This window comes from Rhipicephalus sanguineus, chromosome 2, assembly GCF_013339695.2.
Source record: "Rhipicephalus sanguineus isolate Rsan-2018 chromosome 2, BIME_Rsan_1.4, whole genome shotgun sequence".
NCBI classification, from domain to species: Eukaryota; Metazoa; Arthropoda; class Arachnida; order Ixodida; family Ixodidae; genus Rhipicephalus; species Rhipicephalus sanguineus.
Window position 1 is genome coordinate 33,331,167 of NC_051177.1, and position 21,257 is coordinate 33,352,423.

At 45.8% G+C, this 21,257-nt stretch overlaps 1 protein-coding gene across 2 annotated transcripts in view; it reads right to left on the minus strand.

The window, feature by feature from the left end:
* The window catches only part of LOC119382682 (ecdysone-induced protein 78C), a 141,333-nt gene that overhangs the window by 49,297 nt on the left and 70,779 nt on the right, over window positions 1–21,257 (minus strand). For both annotated transcript variants that reach the window (XM_049412290.1, XM_037650484.2), the window contains exon 2: window positions 13,345–13,469. In XM_049412290.1, the coding sequence (XP_049268247.1) occupies window positions 13,345–13,469 (125 nt within the window). The remainder of the gene's footprint in view (window positions 1–13,344; window positions 13,470–21,257) is intronic.

The following is a 21,257-nucleotide window of genomic DNA, read 5'->3' on the forward strand; positions in this document are numbered from 1 at the left end:
GATGGAGCCTCAGGCTCCAAGAATACGACATTACCGTTGTATATAGGTCTGGCAGAAAACACAACGATGCTGATTGCTTGTCACGCTCGCCACTCGACTCTACTCCTTCAGAAGAAGAGGACTTCCCATTCTTTTGTGTAATGGAAACTTCATAAATTGCCGAGCATCAACGGGCTGACACAGAACTGCTCCAATTGATAAAGCATCTCGAAGGGTTTGACGTCCAAGTTCCACGCGCATTTAAGAGAGGATTATCCTCATTCTGCCTCCGAGCTAATGCACTCTACAAGAGGAACTTTGAGCACCACAAGGAGAAGTTCCTACTCGTTGTACCGTCAGCCATGAGGCCTGAAATCTTAGAAGCTTGTCACGATGAACCGTCGGCGGGCCACTTGGGCGTCAGTCTAACATTCGCCAGAATGCACCAAAAATATTACTGGCCCAAGTTGTTTGCGTCTGTGCGGCATTACGTGAAGACATGTCGCGAATGTCAAAGGCGCAAAGCACCACCCCTCAAGATGGCAGGCCTTCTCCAGCCCATAGACCCTCCCAAGACTTCATTTAAACAAGTGGGAATGGACCATCTCGGACCGTTTCCAATGTCGTCATCAGGGAAAAGGTGGATCGTCGTCGCAACGGACTATTTGACACGGTATACGCTGAAACCGGCTGCCTTGAGCGAGGAACGGCAACTGAAGTTGACAAGTTTTTCGTTCAAAACATAGTTCTTCGACATGGTGCCCCAATGGTCGTGATTACCGATCGAGGAGCAGCCTTCACATCTGCGTTGATGCAGTCCTTGATGATTATGACTAATACCAGTCATAGAAAAAGCACTGCATACTGCCCACAAACGAACGGGTTGACGGAACGCCTAAACCGAACCATTGCTGACATGCTATCGATGTATGTTGACATTGAGCATAAGGCGTGGGACGAAATCCTGCCATACGCAACTTTCGCCTATAATACGGCCCTACAGGAGACTACCCGCGCGTCCCTCCATTTCAGCTGGTCTACGGCCGCACTGTCACTACGACACTCGACGCGATGTTACCAGTAGACAACGACAATTACGAGCCATCTGAAGTTGACGACTTTGTACAAAGAGCTGAACAAGCACGCCAGTTGGCACGACACCGAATAATTCAACAGCAACGCAAGGACGCAAGCCACTACAACCTGCGCCGCCGAGAAGTTCAGTACCATCCAGGCGATAAAGTGTGGATATGGAAACCAATAAGACGCCGCGGGCTCTCAGAAAAGCTCCTCCGTCGGTACTTTGGTCCATATAAGGTTCTCCGACGACTGAGTGACCTAAACTACCAAGTCATCCCCGATGGACACGAGCGCTCAAAACGGCAAAACACTGCGGAGGTCGTACACGTAGTGCGCATGAAATCCTATTACGAGAGACAGTGAAAAAATCACAGCATATCCACGGAGTGAATGATGATGAGTGGGCGAAGCTGCGGAGGTTCATCGGTAAACCGTGAATCTTCCGTGAATTCTGCCAGGTACATCATCACCGACGTGAGATCGGGCGCGTTTATACTAAAGGTTCGATGAGAGTTATGACGACTTGCAGCTCACTTTAATTTTACATGTACGCTGTGAATTTTCATTGTTTAGAAAACCATTGCTTTAGAAAACATCTGGCGTCTTTCGTTAAGCAGCTGGCGTCTTTTCGTTTTGCTTTAGAAACATCTGGCGTTCTTTCGTTTTGCTTTTAGAAAACATCTGGCGTATTTTGTTTTGCTTTTAGAAAACATCTGGCGTATTTCGTTGGTTTATTTCATCAATCAACGTCGTTTTGAACAAAATTTTTATTGTTTAATCATGCACAGGAGAAATCTCACCAGGCACTACCTTGGAGGTAAACAATGGCTGCTAATGGGAATGAGAGACAGAAGAAGTCGGCTTTTAGCTAACACTTACACTTCTACTTCTACTAACGTTTCCTACTGGAACATGCCAATGGCTGCTAATGGGGAATGAGAGACAGAAGAATTCGTCTTTCAGTTAACGCGCACGTTGCGAATTTTTTATTGTTCAACAACGCACAGGAGAAATCTCCCACCGGCACCACCTTGGAGGTCAAGATCTGGTACTAGCGTTACGACTGGTTATGCACTACGAGGGACGAACGGGTGCCGCTTTAAGGAGCTTCGCCCCTAAAAGCTCCTTTCTTGTCCACTCATCGTGTCCCCACCGTGCATGCCTGAGCCCTCCCACGGTGATACGTACGAAGATGTGGAGGACTGGTTAGAAAACTTCGAGCGGGTGGCGAACATCAACGGCTGGGACGAGGCAAGAAAACTGAATCGCGTGTACTTCGCGTTGGAGGATGCAGCGAGGAGATGGTATGAAAACCACGAAGCGGTGATACCGACCTGGCAAGAGTTTCGACGACATCTGGTCGCTACGTATGCCAGCACCGATCGTCGAGAGAAGGCATGCAGAGAATGCTCTCCAGTCCAGGAACCAGCGCACGAACGAAAGCGTTGGCATGTATAACCCCCTTGTGTTCAGGCTGGGGGGGGGGGGGGGGACACCTCTTGCATTGTCCCTCCTTGAGATTTATCTTTCAAACGCCATATATGTTTGTATTGCTTGAGTTGTAAGTATAGTGCAATAAACTTTTTTTTTGTTAATGCCTGTTTATTTTGTGGTGTGTGTAAGCCTGTGTTCAATACACTTCAGTTGTGTGAGACTAATGAAATCGCAACTGCCGCTTGACCGCTTTCCGAGAAGACTCAACGGAACAATGCAATTACATGAGCTGGGAACCCATGCTCGTTTTTTTTTTAAATTTTATTTTGAAGCATGGTTTTAATTTTATATAAATAAAAATAAAAACAATATGGCCACCATGGCAAGATGTGTGTCCCCCCTTGTGATTTAACTGGATTTACGCCACTGCCCGCAATAATGCGTAGTTCGCGGCGTAGGGAACTTCAGAATATTAATTCATAGATTAATTAACTAAATGGTAAATAATTTATTGTTGAACCAAAGTTAGACTCAGGCCCGTAGCCAGGGGGGAACTCAAGCCCCCCCCCCCCCCGAAATTTTGGTGAATTAGGTGTTTTTACCAAAAATAAATAATGAAAATAGGAGTTTTTCTCAAATGGTCAAAGTTTTCAGCAAGTGCCCCCCCCGAAAAAAAAAATACCTGGCTACGGGCCTGGTTCGACTGTAGAAGGCGGTCATAGTTTGTACGCGAATCACACGTACAGAAATCATGCAAATATAGCGCCAAATTCTGGGAACGTGTGAACTCAAAAATTGTACATGCATACGCATGCGTACACAGCTAATGCTTTGTTAAATTGTGGAGAAATGCTATTCTGAAATTGTGCTCCTGACGACAGACATGTTCCTTACGTCAAATGCGTTAAACGCGTTTATTCAAACGACACAATGCCCGTCTCCTATTGACTATTGTCGTGAGGGGTTGACGGCCCCAATGCGATACTATACAGCTCCTTTGAGATGGATAGTGAGTTCCATCTGCCGTACCGGAGTTATTATTATTTTCTTGATATATCGTGTTAATGTTGCAGTAAATGGCCAAACGTCTTCTTTTGTACAAGGCAGTAGCGTAGCCAGAAATATTTTTCGGGGAGGGGGGAGGGTTCAACCATACTTTATGTATGTTCGTGCTTGCGTTTTGTATGTATGCGTGTATATGTACACATGCAACAGACAGACAGACAATTAGCTTTATTTGATACTGAGGAGCTTTCGCGGGAACCCCTATGCAAAACTGAAAATTTTCGACGGGAGTTTGTGCCCCCCCTCCTCCTGTCTACGCCAGTGGTACAAGGCAAACTACATTAGGGTCCCTCAAGGGTCAGTATTAGGCCCGCTCCTCTTCTCAATTTTTAGAGGCGAAGCTCCTTAAGGCGGCACCCGTTCGTCCCTCGTAGTAGTAGTCGTAGTCCGTAACAAGTCTTACGCTTTGACCTCCAAGGTGGTGCCGGTTGGAGATTTTTCCTGTGCGTTGTTGAACAATAAAAAATTCGCAGCGTGCGCGTTAACTAAAAGCCGAATTCTTCTGTCTCTCGTTCCCCATTAGCAGCCATTGGCATGTTCCAGTAGGAAACGTTAGTAGAAGTAGAAGTGTAAGTGTTAGCTAAAAGCCGACTTCTTCTGTCTCTCATTCCCATTAGCAGCCATTGTTTACCTCCAAGGTAGTGCCTGGTGAGATTTCTCCTGTGCGTGATTAAACAATAAAAATTTTGTTCAAAACGCCGTTGATTGATGAAATAAACCAACGAAAGACGCCAGATGTTTTGTAAAAGCAGAACGAAAGAACGCCAGATGTTTCTAAAGCAAAACGAAAAGACGCCAGCTGCTTAACGAAAGACGCCAGATGTTTTCTAAAGCAATGGTTTTCTAAACAATGAAAATTCACAGCGTACATGTAAAATTAAAGTGAGCTGCAAGTCGTCATAACTCTCATCGAACCTTTAGTATAAACGCGCCCGATCTCACGTCGGTGATGATGTACTGGGCAGAATTCACGGAAGATTCACGGTTTACCGATGAACCTCCGCAGCTTCGCCCACTCATCATCATTCACTCCGTGGATATGCTGTGATTTTTTTTAATGACCTTTATTTCGCCATTCGTAATTCATCTTTCCTTCCATATGCCGATGGATGGATGGTGGAACTTTCTTAAATATAGTCCTGAGAGATGACATAAATATATTTAAGGAAATTCATTCTGTTAACAATTGTCGCATGCTGCATTCAGCTTTGCCCGAAATTGAATAATACGACCGCAAAAGTGGCTCTTGACCGACATATCGAGGAATCCTGCGTTTATTCTTTGGTGTGCCAGCTCGCACCGCGTTCCAACAACCCACGATCTGCGCGTTGCTGCAGAGCCGCGTAGGCCACAGCATGGATCGCTTTTGCGGCGAAAAGATCGCTGATATATATATATATATATATATATATATATATATATATATATATATATATATATATATATATATATATATATATATATATATATATATATATTTATATATATATATATATATATATATATATATATATATATATATATATATATATATATATATATATATATATATATATATATATATATAGTGTGAGCGCTGACTGTGTCGGTCATCATCTTCACTTGTGCACAGGGGCGTAGCCAGAAATTTTTTCGGGGGGGGGGGGGGGCGTGTATATGTATATACGCAAGCAAAACTGAAAAATTTCGGGGGGGGATTGAACCCCCCAACCCCCCCCCCCCTGGCTACGCCCCCGCTTGTGCATACAAATCATCGTGTTGGCTCGCCGGCGTTCGGTTTTTGGTTCGCGCGCCTTTGCTGTAAATATAACAATCGTTCCATCGTACCTGACATCGTATAGGGCACGCGTTGGCTTATACCTGAAAGATCATAAAAACAACTTAAACAAGCTATAGCTTAGTTATGCCGTTAATTATTGCGTAAGATCATGTATCTCAATTATCAGAAGCCAAACACGACGCCCTAGAACAGCTCTGCAGGCATGCGTCCGTTAGCACGCCTTGACAGTAGACAAATGTCAGTTGAAACAGTTCTTGCATGCCGTCAACACAAGACATCACAGCTGAAGGCGACGAAGGCACCGCTGAAGTTTTTAAGAGAGACGAACTTGGACAAGCGGCTGTGAGAAAAATGTCGCGTACCACGCAAGAGTGACCGACTGATTCTGTGTGTGCAGTGTCATGTGCTATCTTTCTCACTTTCTCTCTCTCTTTCCTCTCCATCTTTAATCTCCCCCACCCTGTCCCCATGTGTAGGGTAGCAAACCGGTTGTCCCATACTGGTTAACCTCCCTGCCTTTCCTTCTCTATTATTTCTTCTCTCTTCTGCCACTTTGAACGATGAAGCGGTTGAATATTACCTTTTCATGGTCCAAGGGGGTATTAGTACCATTCCATAATTTTAGCACTATTGCCACTTTTGACGTTATATACAGCAGTATTACTAAAAGAAGTGGCAAGCAGTTGTGTGACTTGCATTATTTGCTGCGAAAAGGCCCCCGCTGGAACCATGCGCTGACGTGCTATGCAGTGAAGGCCAGGCAAAGGAAGACTTCGTACGACCTTGTGGTTGTTCAGTTAGAAAAATTTTTTTCTCGCCTAAAACAAAAACTACTCTTTTCAAGCTTCCTGTACGTCATACCCACAAAGCATAGTACACAACGATGTAAAATTCATATTTTCACTTGGACCGCTACATTGTGAAAATGAAGCCTCAATATGGGTCAAAACGCTCTTTTTCCGAAATTTGGCACAATATTGCCGCAACGTTTCTTCTTCTTTCGTTTTCGCAGTATTTTTATCACTTATTATAGGAACCTAAAAAGCCTTCAATGTGAATATATTACTCGCGGAAAAATCGGTGCTCTTTCTAAGAAATGATAAACACGCAGCATTTTGCGACTTTTCCTCAAGGCCAAAAATAATGAAAGTTGAAACAAAAATGAATAACTATCATAGTCATGAAAACGCAGCGCCTTGAAATTAAGGAAAAAATTGTTTCGTAGTAATGGCTCAAACCAGTAAATTTATATAAATTGTTATGTACGACACATTTTCACTTCCGTGCCCCAAGTTCGAAGCGCCCTCTAGGCAACATAAATTTTTTTCCCGAAATATAACGCCTCAATAACTATGGCTGACATTCACACATACCAGCCTAATTTCAGCATGATCGGACATGGTTGAAAATTTATCAGGTACACTCGATATGGAATGACCCCACACACACACACACACACACACACACACACACACACACACACACACACACACACACACACACACACACACACACACACACACACACACACACACACACACACACACACACACACACACACACACACACACACACACACACACACACACACACACACACACACACACACACACACACACACACACACACACACACACACACACACACACACACACACACACACACACACACACACACACACACACACACACACACACACACACACACACACACACACACACACACACACACACACACACACACACACACACACACACACACACACACACACATTGCCACGCGCATTTCTTTATCGCTTTTGCTGTATTCGGTTTTCGGCCGCAAAGACTGTCAGCAACGCTCAGCGCGAACCGCGCCTCATTGTTCGAGAAGCTTCGCGCACATTGTGGATCGTTTTGTTAAGATTGCGCGCAAGACGCGCACACTCGAGCTTATTCTAGAATTTGCACGACAGCCAGCGATAACGCTGGAATATTCGACGGCACATGTTTAAATGCCGACGCGCTTCACCGCTTGTCAGTTGATCGACGGTCGACGCTCTGTTCGCCGCTATCAGTGCATACAGTGTGGCCACAAGTTCAGCCACAAGTTCGGCCAAATAAAGACTTTCATCTCGGACACGTCGCCTGCGGTCTTCGTCCACGTCACGACCACGTGACAATATATTGCCACTTCATGAGCCCCCCCCCCCCCCCTCCAATAAAGGGAGACTTTAAGCCCTGTTTGAAGAACACCTAAGACAATTCAATTCTCCCATGTCCTTCCCCAAGTTATACATAACACTCTGTCTTCCACAGCTTGAATATGCAGCTGTGATATGGAATGGCATTTCAAAATTCAACAGTAACACCAGTTAGCGGGTCCAGACAAAAGTCCTAAGCATGTACTACAACCGCCGCTTCGCTAGAATTGACATTGTACCTTGTTCTGGCACTGTTGGATTATTGTCATTGCAATCATATCACTGCTGATGAAATCGCGTTGATCTGCTTGTTCTTTTCAAGCTTGTTCACAACATCATATAACCTGCTCTGAACTGCTCAGTTGAATTGTTTGTTTCTTTCTTTCGAATTCCGCGTATAAGATAACCAGAGGGCATAGACCGTTTCATGCAGCTGCATGCCTCTGGCCTCTGCTAACACACATCCGTCCACGGTATACAAAGTCGCTGTTTTCCTCCGAGCCTTCGCGCTGTTTTAACATAGCGTCATACTTTACTCAAATCCTTTTCTACTTTGTCTTTCAGCTATATACCTTGTGCATTGCTGTAGGCAGTTTGTTCTTATTATTGTCCTTCTATATCTAGCACTGACAACTGGGCGAGTTGGTACGGATGCATGGATTTAGAATGGCACAACAAGGCAGACGAAGATACGAACATTCGTCTTTTCGTTTGCCTTGCTGCGCCGCTCTAAATCCATGAATCCTATATTTTCTCGTGTTGTGTTACATTATTTTTGCCCTGCTGTACTAACTTCCTGTTATAACTTTTTTCCGCTTTTTTGTTCCCCCCCGCATTTTCTCCTGTAGACTGTCTTTACTCTACTGCTTGTTATCTTGTACTGTTCTTTTTTTTTTCTCTCTGCCGCGCGCCAGCACGAAGACCTTGTGATCGTTGCCGGACACGATAAAGAAATGTTTGATTGATTATTATTATACAGCGGTGTCAGACGGGCACTTTTGATCGCGATCAGAGCCGGTCCGGATTGAGCCTAATCCGGTGCTACACGGTCGCTTTTAATCGCGATCAGGTCAGATCAGGATCGGCCCTGATCGCGATCAGAAGTACCCGTGCGACACCTGTAGTATTATTACTCTTGTTGTTGTCGTTCAATCTGCTAACTATAAAGCGTTGTCACGAGAAAGCCGAAAGTTCGAAGTTTGGGCAAGTTCGAAGTTACATACATACAGCGCGAGGCTGTCAAAGTCCAAGCCAAGTTCACCTTCCAGGCATACGCCGCACCACAGAGCTTATTCGCTGGGCAGTGTCATTTTTTGTTTCGTCTTGCAAAAAAAAAAAAAAAAAGACGAGGAAACACCTCGCAATTTCCGAATTTCTCCGAAAATTCGGCTGTTTATAACGCCCAAGAAAACCCGTGGACGTCAAGACCTCACCGATGCAAGAATACGAACAGATAAAGAGCAAAAACAAATTAACAAAAAAATAACAAGAGCCCGCTGCCATTCTGCCGCTTTAGTTTTTTTTTTTTCTTTCGTGGAAACAGTAGTTTGCGGGTCTCTCTTATAACAACCAGCTTATACGTGGAAAAACGTTAGGCAGACGTTCGCACGGCCACGTACGTGAAGCAGGATGCCTCTGGGGCGTTCCGAATGACCCAGTAAACCTAAACCACAGCTGCGCTTCAGTACTTTGTTACGGCTAACTATCTCGCCGGGCATTTCGGGCTCTCAGCGTCATTGACCTCCGGTGATCTTGAAGCCATCAAGCCGGTTCTGGCAACTCTACGAAGCTCAGTCGCCTATCGCCCTTTCCTTTCTCATAGGCTTTGTTTTATACAGCGTTCGAGCCGTAACAACGAGCGAAATTCAGAGTCACACAGCTTGCACGTCTGCACGATTTAACGTTTTCATGTAGCAATGTTTCATTGGCCTTTCCGGCTGGATGATTTCTCGTGAGTTCGCGTATACAGGCCACCCGGTGAGCTGCAGCTGACATTTACGTTCGGCGTTCGATTGACACGTGGGCGGGGTTATTGTTGACTATAAAACGTTGCAGAGGTCATTCACCCGCTGCAAATGAGTAGGTGCGTGCAAGCAACCATACAAATAGAAATAAAAGAACATGTTGCCGCGGCACTAGCAACATCGTCAGTGACCTTGCCAAAGTGTGTAGTTGTACGAAAATGGCATGCCAAGGCGATGGCAAATCCCTTTTTGCAGTTTTGCAGTTTTGCAGCCTGCAGCAGCCAGTAGTAAAGAAATCTATGTAAGGATCTATCTATACATGCCCCTTCAGTATAGTCAACATGAGAAGCTTCTTCGCTAACCTTTATGTTTCAGCCTTATTAACATATTAGTGCTATCCTACTAATGTTATCCATTAAAGAATAAAAACAACAACAAAAACGCAAATTCGTGGGACGTGATAGCGCCATCTATAGGCCAAATACGCGTTATTTTTGGAATATATCACACCCGCCGCGGTGTAGCACGAAGGGTGTCGCGCTGCCGAGCTCGAGGGCGCGGGTTCGATTCCCCGCCACGGCGGCCGCATTTCGATGGAGGCCTGAATGCAAGGAACACCCTTAGAGTTAAGAATACCAGTTGGTCTAAATTAATCCGGACTCCCCGCACTAAGGTGTGCCTCATAACCATATCATGGTTAGGCGCTTTAGACCCCAGCAGCTATTATTAATATATGTGCAGCGTTGTTTTAGTAACGCTACAGAACTTATTTAAACGCTACAGAACTGAAGACGATCCTGCCGTTACGCTCCTTGACTTATTCTTCATATTAAGCAAAGCGTAACCTGATGCAACTTACGTATATGAAGCAAAAAGGTATATATATATATATATATATATATATATATATATATATATATATATATATATATATATATATATATATATATATATATATATATATATATATATATATATATATATATATATATATATATATAAAGTAATGGAAAAGGAAAGGAAATGGGGTTCCTTTATAGCCAGCATGCTTGACGTCTGCATCCCAGGTCAGTGGGCATGGGCTGAAGATTGCCTTTGCGAGTGCTTCATGCCGCTTGAGTTACATCGGCGAAAAGCTGGTGGAGATACAAAATTTCAAAAAAATATTTCTCAAGTTAAAAAAATAATACCCTTTTGTAACTTTATCTATGTTCATCTAATACATAGAGCTTTCAAATGAAGTATCGTGCATATTTTTAGTCCGACCACCAAGGCCACCAAGTTTTTTGACGATGAATACAGAGCTTTTCTCAAGAAAAGTGAAATTCGCAATTTTTTTTCAGACGATTTGCTAAACCTTCAGGGACTAAATTATTTTTCTTTTGTAGTATGTCGAACAGGCTTCCAGTATATAATTAATTTCTACCCTTTGAGTTTGCCTTGTTCCTGGAAAAAAATATCAAACTTTGCAACTTTATTCAATTTTGCTCGTGCGAAAAGCCCTCGAAGAATCGATATACATAAATAAGTCATTATTTTTACAGTTACAGCACTTCATTAGCTTGCCGGAAATACCATTTTATTGAGTGCATCCTCTAAACGACCTTTGAAAAAAATTGTTGTTTGATGCCCTTTAGCTCAGTCGGCGCAAAACTACACACTCTCACAAACAGGCGGGAAAATTTTTGGCAACAGAAATAAACGAGCAGAACGAGTTTTGAACTTCAAGAAAAGCGTGGAAATTTTTTCAGCCATATTTGTGATGGTCGGAAAAACGCTGGGTGATCTGGCATGGAATGACTCATATATATATATATATATATATATATATATATATATATATATATATATATATATATATATATATATATATATAGATGCGCATTGTCGAGGTGGGGAGGGTTCGAACACAGAGACCTCCCTCCCCTGGCAAATGCAAATGCCCATGCCGACCATGGAAACTGCATTGCTATCGGTGCTCAAATCGTTTCCGCTCGCGCACCAGTAGCGTAGCCAGAAATTGTTTTTGGAAGGGGTGTGGTGGGTTAAACCATACTTTATGTATGTACGTGTGTGTTTTTGTATGTGCACGTGTATATTATATACATGCAAAATTGAAAAATATAGGAGGGGTGAGGTTCGCCCCCCCCCCCCCCCCCCCCCGCCTGCTACGCCAGTGCCGTGTAACAGGGGCGTAGGCAGAAATTTTTTTCGGGCGGGGCACCTCCTTGATCTGTAGTGGGGACGACCAGGCAGATGTGGTCGAGGGTCATTTTCTGCTCTGTATGCTATGGCAAAAAAAAAAAAAAATTTCGGGGGGGGGGGGGGGTCACGGGCCCTGTGTGCCCTAACGTGGCTACGCCCCTGTCGTGTGCTATATAGGCATTAAATGTATGGGACTGTACCACATACGCGCCAAACTATTCGTCCCGGTATAGTAAAGCATCAAATGTGCTGGTTTGTGAAAAAAATATTAGAAAAAAAAAATGGCGAAGCTTACAGTAAGTCGCGCAAGGCTTGAAACAGCGAGGCTGGACGATTCTGACGGTCTAATGTGGTTGCTTCTATGTTGTTGCTAGGCTATCGCTAGGTGATGCTGGGCTGTTTCTAGGATGCTTCTAGGTTGTTGCTGCTAGCTTGGAGATGCTAGGTTGTTGGTAGGTTGCTTCTGGGTTGCTTCTAGGTTGATGCCCGATAGGGTGATGCTAAGTTGTTTCTAGGCTGTTGCTAGGCATTAGCTAGGTGATGCTAGGTTGTTTCTATGTTACTTGTAGGTTATTTCCAGGCTTTAGCTAGGTGATGCTAGGTTGTTTCTAGGTAGTTGCCAGGCTTTTAGCTAGGTGATTCTAGGTTTCTGCTAGGCTCTTAGCTATGTTCTTTTCTAGGTTGCTTCTAGGTCGTCGCTGGTCTTTAGGTAGTTCTTAGGTTGTCTCTAGGTTACTGGTTGTTTTGTTAGACTTCAGAATCGTTCAGCTTCCTTGTTTCAAGCCTTGCGTGACTAAGCTTCGCCTTTTTTTCTCTCTTTCTCTCTATCTTTTCTCTATTTCTCCCCCCTCTCTCTCTCTCTCACTTTCTCTATATTTCTTCTTTCTATCTCTTTCTTTCTTTCCCTCTTGCACGTGCTCCATATCATCGAGCGAGTTTTCGTTTAACGCTCGCACCTGCTGTACTCGGTATAGGCTGGCCCAATTCCTGTGGCACATACCCAGCTGAGGAGTTTTGCACGACGCAGCACAAGTCACCGCTAGCTTGAATAGCTTCACTGTAAGGAGAATGAAAAGAGCGCGTGCCGGTTCATGATGATGATGATAGTTTTTTGTACACATTGTGCACCCAAAGTTTTTACGGTGGGCTTAAACAACTTCACTGTTATAGCTCATAGGGTTCGCCTAAGACGACTCGAATGCGAAAGCCATCGTCTTATTCTTCTCAGTTGATGTATTGATCCAACACCATCCCCCCCTCTCCGAAAGCTTTCTGCACTTAGTTTAGTTTTGCACTGCCTCCGGGATCGGATACATAGCAAGCTTTCTGCACCTCCCCTTGTTTTGCACTGCCTCCGTGATCGGCCCACCTTTGACCAAGCGACGATGTCGTCTAATGACGGCATCATGTGACGTCAAGATGACGTGACATGGTGAGGTCATCACGTGATGATTCCTTGCATCATCATGTTGACGCCGATGCTGACGCCGACGCCGACGGTAAATTTTCGCGTTTGATGAAGCATTTAACGTTTCTCCTTGATAATAAGAGCTTTCAGAAACTTCAAGGTATATATATACGAACGTGCAGCGTGGTGGCATCTTTTTAATTCAGTACCACGGATGACGTGTAGTGAGAGGCGTGGCGCTGCTCACCTTGCAGCCTTCGCAGGAGGTGACACCGTAGTGGTAACCGGACGCTTTATCTCCGCACACCTTGCACGCCACGAACGACTTGGCTGGGCTGCTGCTATTGGAGTCGGCTGCCGCGAAGCTTTGTTCTGCGCAGAATAGAGAGAAAATCAATCAACCAATCAATCAATCAATCAATCAATCAATCAATCAATCAAATGCAGCCCATTACAAGAGGAGAGATAGTTACAGAGTCATTTCAAATACCGTTACGTAGCCAAAATTGAACGTATATACGTGATAACGGCGTTGCCCGTGCACGAAATGATTCGATGATACTTTTAAGGCCACTGGAATACGTTTCAGCGGCCATAAGGAACAGGCGTTGAATAACTCTCACGGGCGTCAATGTACTCCTGGCATTATCACCTAGGAGTCGACAGCATCTCGGCGGTACTTAACAATAATCATAAGATGAACATAATAGATTGTTTCTGCGCACATTAAATATTGCGGACAGTTTCTGCAGAGAACATCTTAGAAAGATGCTTCAGGAATACGACGAGATGGACGACAACTACCTTTACTATTTGCAACGCTGGTTCAATTGCTAGGACTTTATTAGGGGAGGGGGGAGCAATACGTTAGCTTGAGACTACGAGCAAATTTTACGTACGGTGGTATTAAGGATGAAGACGCGGATTTCAGTATCGGTGGACTGAATAATTATTCACCGAAGACGTTTGTATAGGCGGGACGATTTTGTTTTTGCCTGCCTGCCTTGTATTATAGGTATTCGCAAAAAAAAAGAAAAAAAAAAGAACAAGGCGAGATAATGGAATGCCAAGGAGCAGTTGTCGTGTGCATGTATTTATAAATGAAGAACACGACAGAGCAACGCTAAGTTTAGTCTAAGGAATCACTTAATAGATTTACATAAGAAACATTTTTGTTTATTGGCGGTGAAAACGACAAGAAAAAGCTTGAATTCTTCAATCTTCCGCCGTATGTTCAGCACCGGCACCTACGTCAGCATGACGACATGATCTTCAATACGTTTTCACATGTAGAGGCCGTTGTCGGCCCAAAATAAAAAAAAATAAAGAAAAATCGACGAAAAAATAAGTCGTTCGAAGTGAGTCCATACGGCAAAGGGTCACATCCGATATGTGCACGTTTACTACATCGAATGTTTGACAGGACAGTCCACAGGAACAAATGGATGACCCGATTTCAAATCTGGCTTATTAAGTGGCATCTTTCCGACAATGGATAGAATGCAATCGCGAGAGAAATTTGTAACGTTGCATAGCGCTTGATGACGCGCTTGAAGGGAAACCAATGCCTGATGTTTTCCTCCGATAGGCCACATCCACGCTAATTCGTGCAGCCTTGAAGGCTCCTTTGATTTCAATGTCAGAACAACTTGTTCTGACAACCATCGCGGATAACTAGTTAGCGAGACACAACTATCCAAAAGGAATCGGCGTGTTTTCTTTTTCGCCGTACACTATTGGTAGATCCTGAAAGAGAGAGAGGGGAATAAAAGGAGAAAAGAGATTTATCTTTAACGCAGTTTCCAGTTGACCGCAACGATGAGCGCTCGCTGTCAGTTTCGCATGAACAAGACGGTCAGCTGCATGTGATCAGCCTTGAAATGACACGTCCAGCCAATGCATAAGGTAAACCAGATGTGTATACTTTTCCGCACAGCGCGGCCCAACCCATGTTACAAGAAAGCATTCGAAACTGCTGTGTATTATACAAAACCGCACACGTCCGGCCGGCAGTGACACCGTGTTTCAGCAGCTCTCTCCTCTTTTTGAAGTCTCTGAACTTCTGTATGAAATATCGCGCAACAGCGAAAGAGCCAGCGTCAATTTTGCAGCGCAGATTTACAGCGCTCACACATGCGGCCCTGCGTCGTTGGAGAAACATGGACGCTGTCCGCAAACACCGGGTGTATAAGCCCCGGCGTGATTTGCACGTCCGCGAATCGAGTCGTAAATACGCGATCAGTTACTGGCGCAGCTGTCGCGCTATCCCGTCAGCCGGGGCGGCCGAGGAAGGGGACGTCTCTTCTTGGCCCGTCGGACGTTCAGATTAGGTGCACGTCGTAAATTCCAACACTCGTGCGTGTGTTTTTGTGTCTGCAAAGAGGAGGCGGATGCCGCTCCCGTCTCGTCTCGTTCCTCAGTGTAGAGCCGCCGTCTTTGATTCGGCGTCCTTCCTTGACGATCGCACAAAGACAGGCCCATGGGGAGGTCTATCTCGAAAGAAGAGGGCGGCAGCAGAGAATGAGAGTGGTGCCCAGGGCTCGTAGTCGCGTCAAAATGGGACCGAATAGAGAGGTGACAGCCCACCGGCGGACCGTTTTGGCCGCGCCCGTAGTTTATGGAACGATCGCTTTCCCCACCCTCGAGGCTTAGACTCATCCCGCGGTCCGAAAGACGTGCTCGGTCCGTGAATCGCGGGCTTATAACAGGAAAGAAACATTTCGCGCCGTCTCTCGAGGGACGCGTTGGCTGCGTGCATGGCTTCCTAGGTCCAAGCGTTCGACGCTGCGGACGTGGGGGCTACTCGTTTATGGACGTGTGAACCAGCTGAAAATGGCCCGCTGTGGCAGGTCGTCAAAAAATAGTGACCGTTCTCTCGAGAGTACTTTGGCTGTGAAGCGGCCACTGACCGACGGCCGGTTGACTGGTTGTAACCGTCTGGGAGTCAGCGCCACGGACTATCATTTCTTTACATACACTTTTTTTTTCTCTCGGTGAGCCCACTTGCAAAAGCGAATGGTCCAGTTTACGACTGCAGGACGTCCGGTACGTCTTACGCGTACTCCGGGCGCAAGTGCTTCAGACATCGAGGGGAAGAAATGCGAAAAGAAAACGTGGATAGTGAAGGACCTGGCGTTAAAGTGCGTTTACTTTCGAACACGCGAAAAGCTCGGCGCAAGTGCCGTCATCGTTACCGCTCGTATACCACGGTTTGAGTTGGACCTGAAAATAACGCGCGTAGTCAAACACAAACATTGTGGAAGCTTTAGAAGACGTCGCAAGGACGCCGGCATGTCGGAGAAAGCAGTGGTAATTGGGCTCAAAAGAACTCGACGATTCCTTTCTGTCCTTACAGAGTGGCAGACAAGGTATAGAAAGCGAGACGCCTCGCGGTCCCATTCACCACTTCCGGCCTATCGCTTTCGATATAAGCTCGTCGAGGTTTCGCAAGATCCCTTAGACTCAGGGAATTAGGCAGGTCCGGACAGAGACGTTAGGCAACATGCGGACCAACTGTCGGTGGCGAGTTCAAGGACGCCACCAAGAGGAGCTACGTTGTGACCACGTAGTTGTGACACACCTCTGACGCACGATCGCGTACTCTGCTCCATTTTATCGTGTGAACGGGCGCGTGAACGTTTTTGGCGCTGTCGCATGCGTGCATGGTCCAGCCGCTCCTCGTTGCCCGCCTGGGCGCCCAACTTCAGTCTCATCCTTGCTTACGTTCAGCCCCGTACCCTGAGCTCTCAAGGACGTGAAGATAGTGCTTCCCACATTACCGACGTCAAGGAACTTTGGCCCGTGTACACGCTCGGCTGCGACACTTTCTTCGGTGCGCACGAACTGTATGTGCTCCCCGCCTCTCCTCGCACGATGGTGGCGAAGTGATTGTTTTCTGATTTGATTTGTGAGGGCAACTGTAACGTGCACGAATAGGTACAGACATAACTCGTCCTTGGACAAACAGAAGCAAAAATGCAAAAACAATTAATTCAGCTCGTCGCGGCACCCCGAAGGAACGGCTATCGTGGGGCTTGTTCTGTAAATACCTTTTGTGCTTATTCATTCTGGCTTCATGGTTCCCTCGCACCGACTCCGCCTTTCGATAATCGTCCCGAAGTAATCACTTCCCGTCACAAGTTAGGCCATGTATAAGCTAAATACAATTACGTGATCGTCGTGTCCCATAACTTTCCGTAATAAATGCAATTGCACCCGCTCAGAGAACAAACAGCGGTAGGCGATATAGTTGATATTAAGTGAAGAAATGGACCTGGGAAGGTCACGCCATGAGAAGGACAGATGACCGATGGTCACTTCGAGTGTCGGAATGGACACCAAGAGATCAATGCAAGCGCGGCCGAGGGAGCGGAGCGATGAAATGAAGAAATTTGCAGGCATAAAGTGGGGATCAGCTAACTTGCACAGGACAGGATGGGTAGAGGCCTTCGTCTTGCAGTAGACATCAGGTAGGCTGCAGATGATGATGATAATGATGGTGATGCTAATGACGCCCGCTTCGACGTGTTAATAGATCTGCCTCGTGGCCCTATCCAATCTCTCAAAGATAGAAATATAAAGATAGAGATAATAGCGCTAACATTGCAGGCGGGCTAAGCCTGCCAGTTTGGACCTATGTAATTGCTCCGTCGATCGCGTCTTCCAGCGTCATGAATGTACGAGACATCCTTCAGTCTTTCTTAGTAGGTGTCAGTAAGCCCACTCAGACACAATTACATATAAACGGACGGACGCACAAACATAATTTAATAGCGGCTAGTGAGCGATTAAGACAAAGGCATATTCTTTTACTAACTCATGATCACACGGCCAGTTCGCAAGCTCATACCCCCGCTGTCGCGCAAAGTACGCGGGATCAGCGAATGGGAAATGATGCACGTATATAGAAAACGAAGCGGCTTGCCCACCCGCCCGCGTTCCGCCTGCGGGGCGTTGCGATTGGCTTCGCATTCCTGCGTCGTTGCTCACGCGACCACAGCGACCGGCATCTCTCTGCATAAGCGTGTTGCTGCTTGGCTCTGGGCTACGGGAGACATCCCCGGTAGCTCTCTAATGACTCAAGACTGCGCACGCTCTCCCATGCCAGTGACGATTGAGATTGAAGATTCAAACGAATGCTCAGAGAGAACTCCCGAATCAGGTTGGCAGGACAGGGACAGACAGACAGAGAAGAAAGGAGGGAGAAAAGACAGTGATGTCAATCGGAGAAGCGTAATGGGATCGAAGTGACGTCTATAGACCCTAAGAAAATGAAGAGTCTTTTGACTGTCTTTCTTTTTTTGTGAGTCGAGAACTGACACGTAATGACTGTCTTTTAGACACTTGAGCTCTCTCAGGAAATAATTATACTCTCGTCGAAGAGTAACACATACTATCTTTTCTCCTTTTTTTTTTTTTTGTTAGAGTGTACGGCGAATGGCATTGCCAGCATTCAGCGGCATACGTACACGTTCGAAAATTTGTACGATTCACGTCTCATTCGGATACTCTGCGTAGCGAACAGGGTACACGTGTAGGTAATCAGAATGCCACCTCGTGGATGTTTAAATAGGCGCCATTCTTCAGTGCCGAGACAATATATGCGACCGCTCATGAAAATCGAGTGCTTATAGCGAAAGCGATGTGCGGTAATGAACAAAAGACGAGTAGGCGTGGAACATTATAATGTGGACTGCGATGAGAATCAGGAAAACTTGAGCTGGCTGATACTCAACGTTGTGTCAGCGGAAGAAAAGGCAGGCTGGTCAGTGGACAAATGCATGCCGCCTGCGTGTACTGCTTGACAATCACGCGTTTTTCGTACCTCGAATCTGTCCCATCCTGGCGGTAAGCGAGAAACTAGTGTGCATTACATCTAACTTTAAAAACTGCGCGGTTTAATAATGCCCTACAGAGTAGCGAACTAAAGAGCAGTCTTCCCTGCCTCTGCCATCATCCTGCAGATAGCGCTGCGTCAACATCAACAGAGACCCAGTGACAGTTACGAATCAATGTTGTCGCATTAAAATAAATACCTCCGAGGTGTTACCCTTTTGTTCCACGAACGACTTTCAATATCTCAAAAGTTTTCGCATTCTGCAGATAATCGCGACCAAATAAGAAAACGTTGTCTTTACCGCATAACGTAGAGGCAATGCGGTAAAACATACTGTCTTGTGGTAAAACACGTTTCTATGGTAGATCACCGAACGGGACTTGCAATGCACTGGGCACTAGTAGGTATTTTTGTGCTACGTCATCTTTTTGATTAGTGCCCAAAGTTTTGCCCAAAGTTTTGCTTCGTGTAGTTCGTCTACCGTGTACAAGGTTTCAAGTTCAATTCTCTCCCGCATTTCAACTTGTGAGAGGAGCAAATGCGAATGCGGAAACGATTCAAAAACAGATTCAAAAACATTCATGTACCGCGATTTGCGTGCATCACGATGATTCCGGGCGTCGCTAAGATCGTGCGTGCAGCTTTAGGACGTCAAAGACATCACTTTCATCTAAAAAGTGCGCGTTTAAGTAGCATTATTTTTGGGGCGGACCTCGTAGCGCTTCCGCTGTTATTGCGAGTGAGCGATGTACGCTTTTTGGTTGAACACAAGTAAGTGAAGGGAACCTATGAGTTACGTGCATGCAGTACACAGTGAGTGTTGAATGTGCTTACAGGTAGTTGGATTAAGCGGCTGCGCCAGCATTTGTTCCCGAAGTAAAGGCAAGGCGAAGAAAAAATCACTGAGGTGGATCTTTAGATTACAGGCTGTTCCCACTACTACTACTACTACTACTACTACTACTACTACTACTACTACTACTACTACTACTACTACTACTGCTGCTGCTGCTGCTGCTGCTGCTGCTACTACTACTAGTTTTAACATAAGCCCTGTGCTGATACTACTACTACTACTACTACTACTACTACTACTACTACTACTACTACTACTACTACTACTACTACTACTACTACTACAACAAGCAGTAGTCCACAACTATACTACTACTATTTTACCCAAATAACCACATGCAATAACAACAAGAAGAGGAAGATCCCAAGAACACCTGAGGGCAGCCAACATTTACACCAGAAAAGATTTTCCGGCGCGCACGTGAAGGCAACGTACAAAGAATGTGCAGCCGTTATTCTTCCAAGCCCCAGATGGCACAAAGCACACAAGCAAAGGAACCGCCGAATTCTTCGAAGAGCACTCATATTTTGTGCCCGTCCCGTCGACGGGCTTGAACAAAAAAAAAAAAAAAAAGACGAACAAACCGGGAAGGTCCCGTTCTCTCCGCCAGACGCCAAGTGATGCGAGCGGAGGGCGAGAGACGCCGCAGAAGCCCTCGAGGCTCTGCTTGCTCATGCTCACGCCGTGCGGAGAGCGAGTGCGTGCTGAGGTGAACCTACGAAGTATTCGGAGGGGAAGGCCCTTACCAGCGCGAGTTCGTGTTGTGCGTGTTCACACTAACTGAACGCGAAATTGACCGGCGTCCCGCGTCGGCGTCCCGCGTCCCCCGTCGGCGGCGTCAACACAAGTAATGCAAGAAATAATCATCACGTGATGTCGTCACCATACGACGTCATCAAGACATCGCAGATCGCTAAAATTTGTAACGTAATTATGTCGTCATCACGTGACATCATTGCTTGACCAAAGGTGGGTCGATCCCGGAGGCAGTGCTAAACAAGGTGAGATGCAGAAAGCTTACGATGCCTCTGATCCTGGAGGCACTGCAAGAACCACTTTACTTGCAGAAAGCTTTCGAAGGGGGGCGCGGGAGGTTCAGTGCGTCGACTTAGAAGAAAAAGAAGAAAATGGCTTTCGCCTTCGAGTCGACTGTGGCGGATAAGGGACCCTGTGAGTTTTTACTCCCCCTCTCCCCCAGCCCAAGTGCGGGGTAGCCAACCGAGCCAAAGCTTGGTTAACCTCCTTGTTTTTCCTCTTCGTTTCCCACTCTCTCTCTGAAGGTTCTTCTACGAACGTTTCTTTTTGCCTCACGTTCTGTATATTTCAACGAAAAGCCAGCCGACGCAACTACATGTAGCCATCGACGTCTCCTTTATAAGCCAGAGTTAGAGTACTGTTTGAACAATGTTCGTGTATAGTGTTACATTAGTGTACTGTGAGAAAATTCTGCCGGATGCGAAGTTAAGCG